This window comes from Diceros bicornis, chromosome 25, assembly GCF_020826845.1.
Source record: "Diceros bicornis minor isolate mBicDic1 chromosome 25, mDicBic1.mat.cur, whole genome shotgun sequence".
Lineage (NCBI taxonomy): Eukaryota > Metazoa > Chordata > Mammalia > Perissodactyla > Rhinocerotidae > Diceros > Diceros bicornis.
In genome coordinates this window covers 27777147-27789149 of record NC_080764.1, presented here as the reverse complement: position 1 = coordinate 27789149, position 12003 = coordinate 27777147, and the positions used below count along the sequence as shown (strand labels likewise).

General features: G+C 44.5%; 1 protein-coding gene across 3 annotated transcripts in view; it reads left to right on the top strand.

Moving 5' to 3' along the window:
• Nucleotides 1-12003, top strand: part of PLXNC1 (plexin C1) — a 147237-nt gene that overhangs the window by 101668 nt on the left and 33566 nt on the right. For all 3 annotated transcript variants that reach the window (XM_058568651.1, XM_058568650.1, XM_058568649.1), the window contains exons 20-21: nucleotides 1212-1410; nucleotides 6051-6197. In XM_058568651.1, the coding sequence (XP_058424634.1) occupies nucleotides 1212-1410; nucleotides 6051-6197 (346 nt within the window). The remainder of the gene's footprint in view (nucleotides 1-1211; nucleotides 1411-6050; nucleotides 6198-12003) is intronic.

Genomic DNA, 12003 nt, shown 5'->3' with positions numbered 1-12003 from the left:
TTTCCAAACCACAGCCTGAACTTAGTGTCTTGAGAACGTGCGTTTATCCAGAGGCTATTTGACTGGGTGGTCATGCAGCCATGATACCTCCGTTTCACATCACACCACCCCAACGCAAATTCTGTTTTGAAGACACACACACACACATACACAACCTCCCCCCTCAAAAAACCCTGAAAAACCCCAACACCAAGAAAAAACATGAGTCCTGAATCAAAAAAGCGGAAGTGCTATTTTTTATTTTTGAAAACACCCTGAAAATTTGGGACAGACATTTCTTCTTGTTACCACTCTAGTTTGAAGTTTAAGTGCTGAAAACACATCAAATGTCCTCAAGTTAACATTGGTGTGTGGTTTTTATGGATTGAGGACAAAGGTGGTTGAAAGCTAGACATTAAAAACAAAAGCACCCACAGGGCAGCACCCCACTGCCACTTGAGCTTCCACGGAAACTACCATCAGCATCAAGCCAAGCCACGGCTGAGGGTTAACCTCGTTAACCAAGCTCTTTTTTTCTGTGCTTCTTTGTTAGGTGTATCTTCTTTTTTTTCTTTCAGTTTTATAGAGATATATTTGACATACAGCACTGTGTAAGTTTAAGGTGTACAGCATGATGACTTGTCTTACATATATTGCAAATTGATTACTGCAATAAGTTTGGTTAACATCCATCATCTCATATAGATACAGAAACGGAAAAAAGAAAAAAGAAATTTTTTTGTGTGATGAAAACTTTTAGAATCTATTCTCTTAGCGACTTTCAAAATACCGTACAGGCAGTGTTAACTATGATGGTCATATTGTACATTACATCCTCAGGACTTATTTGTCTTATAACTGGAATTTTGTACCTTTTGATCACCTTCCTCCAATTTCCCCTCCCCCTGAGCCCTGTCTCTGGTAACCACAAGTCTGATCTCTTCTATGAGTTTGGTTCTTTTTTTTTTTTTTTTTAGATTCCACATTTAAGTGAGACCATACAGTATTCGTCTTTCTCTGTCTGACTTATTTCACTTAGCATAATGCCCTCAAGGTCCATCCATGTGGTCACAAATCGCAAGATTTCCTTCCTTTTTATGGCCAAATAGTATTCCGTTGTGTGTGTTTATATATATACACACACCACAACTTCTTTATCCATTCCTCTGTTGATGAAAACTTAGGTGTTTCTGTGTCTTGGCTGTTGTAACCGAGGCTCTCTTTTTACACAGGTGTCTGTTTGCCTCCTTCTTAACCATCGCACTGCAAACCAAGCTAGTCTACCTGACCAGCATCCTGGAGGTGCTGACCAGAGACCTGATGGAACAGTCCAGTAACATGCAGCCCAAACTCATGCTGAGGCGCACTGAGTCTGTGGTTGAAAAACTCCTTACAAACTGGATGTCTGTCTGCCTCTCTGGTTTTCTGCGGGTAAGTGTCACAGCCCTCAGCAGTGTCAGAGGTAAGACAATCGGTGGTTATTTTTAGCAGATGCTGATGTCTTTGCCAGGGTGAGTCCCTAGCACACCACAGTGTCAGCATTCACCCGCTTTTAGTCTTGGTCCTTACCAGGAGCAGAGAGAGAGGAAAATAAAACTTGTTTTTGCTGTAACTGGCCTATGCAAATGTAATTCATTTAGAATTTCCTCAGGTAAGACTTTTCTTTTCTCTTTTTTAAAACTTTATTGTGGTAAGAACAATTAACATGAGACCTACCCTCTTAACAAATTTTTAAGTATTCAAAACAGTGTTGTTATCTATAGGCACAATGCCGTACAATAGATTTCTAGAACTTATTTATCTTGCATAACTGAAATTTAATACCCATTGACTTGTGGCCCACCTTTACATCATTAAGTAACAACCAGAGCCCAGTCAGCCATTTAAGAAAATGTACTGAGGGGAGAAAATATTTTAATACTGAAGAGAACACACTGTTTTCAGGGCCTCTGAAGCATCTTCGAAATACCCATTTACCTACCAGTGCGCTGTAAGCTAATGACGCTCAATTCTAACCAGTCACTCCACGTTAAAGCAAGTCCCCAAAGAGCGGCCCGCCCCTTGAGTTCACTTTGCTGGAGTTACTGCATGAATGTGCTTGTAATATAACTGAATCTTAAAATCTTTTCAAATGTAAACTTTGCACAGATTCCAGTCGTTAAGAGAGTGGGCCCTGGAGCCTGCTGCTTGGTCCAAATCTAGACTTCACTATTTACTAGAGGCCCTGAGCAGGTTTCTTGACTGTCTGAGCCTTGGTTTTATAACCTGTACAATTGGCAGAATATTTTAGGGCTGTTTGGAAGCACAGATGAGAAAATGTATGTAATTGCTTAGCACTGGGTAAGCACTCCATAAATATTGGCCATTATTATTCTAAAAGATGAACGGGAAAAGAAGAGTGTTCTGTTGAACCCAGTCTTCGTTCGGCCCTCTAAGGCTCCTGGCACAGAAGGTTCTTATTCTTCTTTAATTTCACCAGCCGTCCAGATTCTAGCAAAACTGCATAATTGTGTATTTGTAGCTAGTTCCGAAATCTAATTAAACTTTGAATAAGATACACTGCTATGCCAGAGGTTTTAACAGTGCTACTTAAGTTTAGATCCAAAAGTAGCACTTTAAATAGACTGTGCTTAGTTTAATGTTTAATGCAATCTTACAAGTAGATGCACAACATTTTTTTTTTTTTACCAGCCCCTTCCTCTCCCAAGGCAATACCCATTTATTAAGATTAATGAAATCTGCTTTCTTTTCTGTTTACTTGGTATAAATCATTATACGCTTTGGAGAGGTGTTGAATGGTTATTTCTGGGGCGAATATTTTTTGCCTCCCAGCATTCTGGCTTCAGCCACAGCTGCTTCTAAACAGAGGCAGCAGGACCTTCACCAGTTCCCGGGTCTTGGTCTTAAAGGGCAGACTCCTGTCCCCCCGCAGTGCCACTGAATCAGAAGCTCCCAGAAGCTCCAGGGGTGGAGCCTGATAATCCATGTTTTCCAGGCTCCTCCAGGTGATTCCATGCGCCCTACATTTGAGGACCCCGGGGTAGGAGAAGAGCACTGGACTAGGAGTCTTGTTCAGAAGCAGCAAGTTCAGGCTCTGAATTCCTCTCAGCCCCAGCTAGCTGTCTCTGGGCATGGGACTCTCCATCTGGGCATCCATTGTCTACTCACCAAATGAGGGGCGTGGTCATTGGTTTTAAATTCCTTTCCAGCTCCCTCTACTGGAATCTTGTGATTCTTAACTCTGAGCCCTCAAGGGCTGGTCGGCGCCTTGCTCTCGCTGCTCTTGGGCATTAAAGGGGTGAGACGTTGAGAAAATCTGGTCTCCAAGCCTAAATGGCCCCCTAGAACAGAAAGGATTCTGGGTCAAGATTTTGCAGTGCTGATTCAAGAGTATCTTGGGCTGGTGAGGGGGCGGCATGCTCACCAAGAGGAAGTGGCATTGAGCCAGTCGGTGGTACTTTCATTTTCAGTGGAATAATTCCCTCTGGTGCGGAGGGCCCGACTTCCCTCACCAGGTACCCAAGGGGATGTGGATGCTGACTGCCCTAGTCTTTCTGCCTTACCCCACGAACATTTGACTCTGCTCTGTGACCTCCAGGTAACTTCCCCTCTGAGCCTCCAAGGCTCTGTGGGTAAAGTCGTAATAATAATAACAACAACAACAACAACTGCCATTTATTGAATGTGCCAGACATCATGCTAAGAGCTTTACTTACCTTTTCTCATTTAATCCCATGAGGTAAGTACCTTTATGACTATTTTGCATGTGGGCGAATTGGGGCACACCGACTAGATGTGACTTTCCCCAGATCCCACAGCTAGCACGTGGCAGTGCCAGGGTTTGAAGGCTCGTAACCACCCTCCTTACTGCTTCCCCAGTGAGGCAGATACCTTCTCACAGACCTAAGGGAGGATTTAGGGATGGAATGAGATCACAGGCTCAAAAGGCCAGCTCCAGGGTCTGGTCTCAGGAAGGAAAGGACGGTGAAGGGGCCAAACTTAGTTGCCATCATGAGAGGGGAAGGGCGGTTGGGTAGGATGGGCTCTGCCACAGGCTGGCTCCCGGGGGAGCTGTGTGTGCCCTGGTCCCATAAAATGCCCAAGGCCCCAGCAGGTATGACTAACTTAGAACTTGTGTGCAGTAGTGACAAGGAAACCTCATGGCTGCATGGTGTCCTAAGCCAGCCACACATCAGAGTCCCTTGGGAAGGTGTTGACACTACAGATGCCCAGGCCTCATCTCCAGAGAATCTGGATCTGTAGGTCTAACGTGGGGCCCAGGCACCTGAATTTTTGACAAAAGCCTCAAGGGATTCTGGTGATGATTATCCAGGGTTAGAACCATGGGTGTGGGTAACCGTGTAAGACAAGATGTTACTTATCTCAGTCTAGCTGCACTCTGGAGAATTCATGACTACAGGGCCATAGCTACCCCTCCACGCAGCCCAGGAGAGCCTGTCTGGCCCCCGACTCCAACCTCTGTGGGCACATCCAGCCCCTCACAAGGGCAGTCGCCCCCGGCTCTGATGTGTGCTGGACGAAAAGAGAGAAGTAGAAGTTCTAGGTTTGCGGTCAGGACATTACCCAAAGGGGTGGGGGGGAAGAGAAGAGAGCAGTGTGGTTGTGAAGCACTAAATAAAGGAAGTTTCTCATAAGAATTTAAATAGCATGTGCTAGTCCCGGTGCTCTCCCCACCTGGGAAATTTTTGAACATTCCACTTCTGTCTTACACTAAGGAAGAGACTCCAGGATCCGTCAGCGGGGGAGAGAGAAGTGATAAAGGGCGCCCAGTGGAGTGTAGGGGGCCAGAGGGGGCAGGAGGAAGCCCCGGGATTGGGGAGAGCACATGTTCTTGCGTTAAGTATAAAGGATGGGGCAGGGGTGGGGTGGGATTTCAAGAGACCTAAAAGCAGTCTCAGTTTACCTGTGCAAGGAAAGCAGGTGAGGGATCCAGTGGAATCCTCCTTTCAAAGCCAGATGCATTGGCTGTAAAGCCTGACTTTTGTAAACTGATGCTTCAAGCCCTAGTCACATGGTTGGCTCTTCATCATCACTAAGGCAGTTTGACTTCCTGGTTCTGGCCCCGCTCTTCCTCCCCCACATATGCAGTTTAACGTCCCTTGATCATAAAAGGTTTATTACTTAGCAAATTCACTGTAGTCGACCCAGGGCTGCGTGCCTTGGAGGCTGCAGCAGAAGCAGAAACACAAGCCTCCCACTCGGGCTGCTCAGAGTCTATTCAAGTGCATGGTGGCTACAAATTTGAGGCATTTCAGTAACAGCAGGGGTGGCAGCTCCTGGTCCAGGAAAAAGTGCACGTGGCAGAAGTTTGGAGAAAGAAGCCATCGAGATGGGTGGAATGTTGGGGAAAAGCCTTAGAGCGATGGAATTGGCTGTGGTCCAGAGAAAGGAGGTGAAGCATTTGTGGCCCCCGCACCAGTAAAGGTGCCCAGGCTGTGCAGCCTGTGTCTGGGGAGGCCCCGGGACGGGCCAGCACACAGGCAGGAGAGAAGACTGCAAATTGTGTCACTGAAGGCCACTTCCTTCGTGAAACGCTGTTAACACCAAAACACATCCACCTTGGCAAATGTGTAAAACGTTCTTACATTTATTCAGTTTACCAAGGCTCATCGTTGTGCCATTTATTTTCAGTTTGCTTAAAAAAAAAAGGGCAATTAAATAGCAAGGTAAACAAAGGTTAAACCTCTGTTAACCTTGCCTACTAACTGTTCTTAGGCATTAGCCAATTGAGGAGCATGAGTCTACCATATAGAAGCTTGAACATAAAAGAATGACCAGCTACTGTATGTCACGTGGCTGTCGACTCTCAGTGCCGTGAGGGGGGGTGTGTGTGTGAACATGCGTGTGTGTTGGGGAGCTGAGGCAGTTGCCTGAGTTTTGCTCCCAATCTTAAGTGGAGCAATATGTATTTTCTTGGGAGTTTCATATTGATTGTTAGAAAACACTGCCTCCTGTCTCCTCTTGTACTGCCATAAACTGAAACTTTAGTTCTGTGGAAAGTACAGTGGATTCTGCAGAAAACTAACTGTCACTTTTGTGTCTTTTTCAAGGAGACTGTTGGAGAGCCGTTCTATTTGCTGGTGACGACTTTGAACCAGAAAATAAACAAGGGTCCCGTAGATGTAATCACTTGCAAAGCCCTGTACACCCTTAACGAAGACTGGCTGCTGTGGCAGGTTCCGGAATTCAGTACTGTGGTATGTTGGTGATGGAGCTTTCCATCCAGATGCAAAAATAAGTCTGGCTGGGAGTTAGAGGGTAGGGTGGGGTGTTGGGGGCGGGGGGGGGGCGTCACTTAAAATGAAACAATATCATTCCTACCTCTGGAGGCCTCAGACGTTTAGTTAATTAAAAACAGTAGTTGATAAAATATTAACACGTGTTCACATAATAAATTTTAATTACTTGGATTGGGGAAGAAAGTATTGTAATGATGCCTCGGGTACTCATCAATTTCCAAAGATTTTAATATCAAGATTGCTTATAGCTTTCAGCATCATCAAAGGAAAGGCAAAGTACTCCCTATTCAGCACTTCTAATTGCAATCAGAATTTCTCAAACAGCTCTCCTCTGGAAGACAATGTGTGACGATATGTTTCAACCAAATTGAGGCCGTCTTATTTTAGAACGATAACACAAGACAAATTCCACTGTGTTCCCCATGCAACATGACGCCCTTACTTTATTTTCATGGATTAGTTACAAATGTTTGGTGTCATGCACTTAATGTTCTGTGATCTCATAGATATTTTTAGAGGAACGCTGTAAATCACTACAGGAAGATCAGTGCCTGGCTGTGGAGGGTTTCACCCACTCAAGAACATCCTTTTCACCCATCCCCACCCCACCCACCCACCCTCCTCCCTTCCTAAAGGAAGAGAGACCAATTTCTTGCACATTCAGGAATTTTAGAGGGATTTCTGTGCTTTTCTGTTAATAGAGACTTGGGAAAGAGATCACTGTGTTTTGGTTTGATCTTGAGCTTTATGGAGACTCTAGTCTTCTTCATAATCTTGTTAGTGGAGAAGGAGGAAAAAATTACAGTGGGGTTTTGGTATGGCTCAGTAAGGGAGCTGAGTCTCCTGTGGCTTTGCTCCGGGTGGCGAGCACTGCAGTGTCATCCTGGAAGAATTCATGCCCTAATTGGAGAAGGCACCACGTTGCTGTAGACCATGTTCTGGTTATGTTCTCTGGTGGGAGAATAGTCCATGCATCAGCTGTTTCGAGTTCTCTGTCACTGTCAGAGGTAGCTCCCCCTCCACTGAAGACGGCACTGTGCTCGACTGCCATCCACGAGGCGAGAGGCTGAGCAGAACGGCGGCAGTTCTGATTTCTGTCTGTATACCTGTGTGCATCCAAGAGGCGGGGGGTACAGTGGTTCTCAAACTTTAGCACACGTCAGAATCACCCAGAGAGTGCATGAAACACCAATTGCAAGGTAGCATCCCAGAGTTTCTACTTCAGTAGGTCCGGGGTGTGGCCTGAGATTTTGGATTTCTGAAGAGCTCCTTGCAGACGCTGCTGGTCCAGGACCAAAACTGGAGAACTATTGGTATATGGTTAAGAGCACTGACTCTGGAGCCAGGCAGGTTTGAATTCTGCCTCTGCCACTGGCTAGCTGTGTGACTTTGGGCAAGTTTGGAAACGTCTCTGTGCCTCAGTCTCCTCATCTGTACAATGGAGATGATGATCATGGTGCCTGCCTGTCTCATGGGGGTGTTGTGAGGATTAGAAGAGTCGATGTTCTATAAAGCACTTAGAACATTGCCTGGCACGTGAGTGCCATGTAAAGCATTATTAAATTTAATCCATGGGCCGGCCCCGTGGCTTAGCGGTTAAGTGTGCGCGCTCCGCTGCTGGCGGCCCGGGTTTGGATCCCGGGCGCGCACTGATGCACCGCTTCTCCGGCCATGCTGAGGCCATGTCCCACATTCAGCAACTAGAAGGATGTGCAACTATGACATACAACTGTCTACTGGAGCTTTGGGGAAAAAAAAGGAGGAGGATTGGCAATAGATGTTAGCTCAGAGCCAGTCTTCCTCAGCAAAAAAAAAAAAAAAAAAATTCATATCTCCTCGGGCACTTGTTAGAAATGAAGATCTAGACAGACCAATGCCCAAGCCTTCCCCAGGGACTGATTAAATCAGAATCTCTGGGGATGGAGCCCAGGCATGGATAGATTTTTTTTAAATGTTCTAAGTAATTCTAACATGTGTCCAGCTTGGAGAACACCACTGGTATCTTGGAAAACAAAAGATGAATTTGGCATCAGGGCCTACTGACTCCTTTCCCTGATCCAGGCTTTGTCTTCAAACCCAGGCCTCCGTCCTAACCCAGAAGATGTTCATGCTCTTGCTTTGAAACATTTGAGAAGCCCCACAGGTTCCCAAAGAGAAATATTTGCAAGTGAATGTAGGTCGGGGGAATCCAGCAGTATTTCAGTTTCATGCAAACATGGAACCCAGACAGGAAGGAGAGGAGAGGAGCAGCCGGGATTGGGGGCAGGGAAGAAGTCAGAGGTCTGCAGCAACTTTTGAGGTTTGCATCCTTTTTAATACTTTACATCTGAACGCTTTTTCTCCCTTTCATTTTGAAACATTATTTCACAGTCAATTAAGACCATGTGTTTCTGATTTGTTAACACTCAACTCATCATCAAAATGTTTCTTCATGTTGAAGAAATTCATGTCAACTCTTGGATTCTTTTTTCCTTTGCAGCCCCTGGGGAAAAGACTAATGGAAAATTATGATTTTAGCAATCCCCACGTAAATCTTCCTTTTCAAATATGGATTTGCTAGTAGAGACTGGAAAAGGGCTGGGCCGCTTGTTTCTAGGGGCCTTGCCTTTAAAAATGATTTTTAATGCGTTTATTGGACCTGTCCCAACATGTCTTTCCTGGTGGATGGTTTACTAGAAGCTCTAGAGAAGGCACGTGATCTGATCTGTGCGTCTGTGACAAAATGTTCACAGAAGGTCTATATAAAAAATTTCAGGTTTTTCATTTCTTTTCACGCAAGTTCCCTCAGCCTTACATTTTAAGTTTTCTTCCTTCCTCTCGTCTCCCTCCTCCACTGTTTCTCACTTTACTCCTCCCCCCAGGCCTGTGCACCGTGGTTTGAAGTCGTGACTTTCTCCGCTTGCCTGAGGTGGTTTATGTAATTGAAAACGAAGGCGTGGTGAACACACTCATTCTGTGTGTGTAAATTCTTTCAAGGAAAGAAAAGTCAAAGAAAAAAAATCAAGGGCAGCCACATGAGCAACTTGAAATGACAGCCGGGTGCCATGGCAGGGACACATCTAAAAAGAGGCCCCAAACTCCTGTTTGGCAAAATGCTCAGAAACACAGCACCTCATATAACAACCTAAAAGTTAGGTTTCACACCTCTAAGATTAGGATATGTTCTCCCTGAGGTGTGGGGTGTTTTCTAGAACATAAAGATATTTTGCCAATTTCTTACACATGAAATCATTATACTAACAAATGGGCTCTGGGAAGTAATTCTTTGTTTGGTGCATCCTGGGAGGAAAATTCCTCTGTCTTTCCTCACATTTAAGTAAAGCCCCGTAGAGTCACACTTACTCCGGTATCCTAAGAAACCATCCTTCTCTGTGAAGGCATTGCAGGCTTGGTGCTCAATGAGGCAGTCTGCTCTAACGTTATTGTCCTCCCAAATGTCAGCATCAGTGAAGAGTTTGTACACACAGGACTCTTGTCTTCCTCTAATATCCAGGGATTCAGCTTTGACAGCTAGAAGAGGAATAAGCCCTATCACTCTGTGGTTTTTTCCTCCTTTGCAAAATTTTAGGCACGTTCAGTTTTGGCACTGGAGAATCTCAAGGCCCTCCCTCAGCGTGCGCTGTGTTGAGAAAATGGTTTCAGAGCAGATCGCCTGAAACATCAGAGATGCAAGTGAAGGTTTGAGGATTTCAGATCCGGGAAAGGGTACCACATGGAGAAAAGGACGTTTGCTTCACTTTTGGAGGAAATGAGAAAACCCAACAACTTGTAGCAAGTATGCTGAATTAGCAAGAGAAGTTTGACTTGTAATCAAAGTTAAGCAAGAAATGGTCTTTTGAACTCTTAAAACCAGGAAATGAGCCTGCCAATCTGCTGTTTCTGAGAGATAGCATCTTGGCACCCTGGGAAACAGGGTTCCGACAAACACATCTTATTGTCCTCATTCTCATATCTCTGAGAAAGATGTTAAGATTATTAGAAATTCTTGAAAAAGCACAGATACACGTCTGCGGGAATCTTAATGCCTCCACTGTGATTTATTGAAGGTTTATGCCAGCCCACACCAGTCTGTCTTTTTTCCCCTAGTAGCTTCCATTTGGGGGACAGTCATGTTTAGTGAAATATTTCATATATAACAGAGCCCTTGCTATCTCTAGCAAGAGTTTCTTGTCCACGTGCTTCCTTTAACACCGCGGGTCTCTACATTCCTCACCAGCTCCCTCTGTTCCATTTATCTTGCCCTTTCAGAAGATCCATTATCCCCGTAATTAAACAACCCACCATCCCGATTAAGTCATTCTCTGTTACCTCAGTTCCTTTCCATCGTTCATTAAATCCTGATGTTTGTACTTCAGCAATCTTGTTTTTAATACTCCCAGCATTTGTGGAGAAACAGTGAAGTTGAGTAACAAGTCTTGAGCTTTTTTTTCCTTTTTCTCTCTACCGTGGTGCAAATCATTTCCATTATGACTCGCAGTCATACTGAAACCATTACTAACTTCAGAGTTACGGTTCTGAGCTTCCCGATCAAAGAAGTGAAACTATTTTTTATAATCATTTTAGGTAAGTCATTCCCTAGTTGATGGCAAGCAGTGGAAAATGAAAAATTAACATTCACTGAGTACTTTAAATGACTTTACTCTTTGTATCCTTTCTTCTCTGGCCCATAATCTTGGGATTAGAAGATAATTTAGTTATCTAAATACAAAAGTATTTAATTTTCTTCTTTATGGCTCAAATGTGACTCTATTATTTCATTGTTAAGGATCCTTATTTATACTTATTTATACCCTCAGAGACTGGTACCTTTTATAGCAAATCACGGTGGAGAGAAAAGGCCTTTTTTAGATTCTTCTTTTCTGGCATTGTGAAAGTCAGCATTCCGTTTGAAGTTACTGTTATCCAGAAGAGGGTCTGCACAGAGCAGCCTGTGAGGCCAGTGTGGCCCTGCTGCCTATCGTTACGAATAAAGTTTTATTGGAACAGAGCCATGCCCATTCATTTGCTGTTTCTATGGCTGTTTTTCTGCTACAACTGCAGAGTTGAGGAGTTGTAACAGAGACTGTACAGGCCGTAAAGTCTTAAATATTTACTGTCTGGCCTTTTACAGAAAGGTTGACCACCCTCATTCTAGAGCTTGGCATAATCAAGAAATAGAACTAGAATCTGGCCTCCCACTAACCCCAAAAGCCTTGGCCTCTTTCCTCTCCTTCTGGGGACACAGCAATGGAAATGCCTCACACTCTACTTAAATCTGAAACTCATGGGGTGCTTTGCCAAAAAACAGAAAAATCTGTAAAATACTCATATTAAACCTAAAATACTGAAATCAATCATTTGGGGCTAAATCAGACAGTTTCTCACTTGATTCTAGCATGAACAAATGTTAGCAAATGCTAGAAAAATTTGTGAGAGAAATTTAAGGAAATTCTCTTGACTAACTTAATTTTTTTCTTCAAAATGGAGAAGGCCTTCATTATTCTCATTATTCTATTAGAGGGGGCAAAATAGCTTGATCCAGGAGGCTTTGGGCTCTTGGTCTTTGGTGGGGAAAGGAAAAGCAGGATGGAGAGGGGAGGTCGGGCAGGCAAGGGCAGCGTTAGAGGCGCGCGTCTGGGGATATGTCCCCGGGCCGCCAACTCCAGCTTGAGGACAACCTCAATTCAGAAGCTTTTCCGAGACTGACACTTCTGACTCTGGGCTCATGCTGCTTCTGCTGAACTTCTAGAAGTGGTTTTCTCCTCTCTCTCTCTCTCTCTCTTTC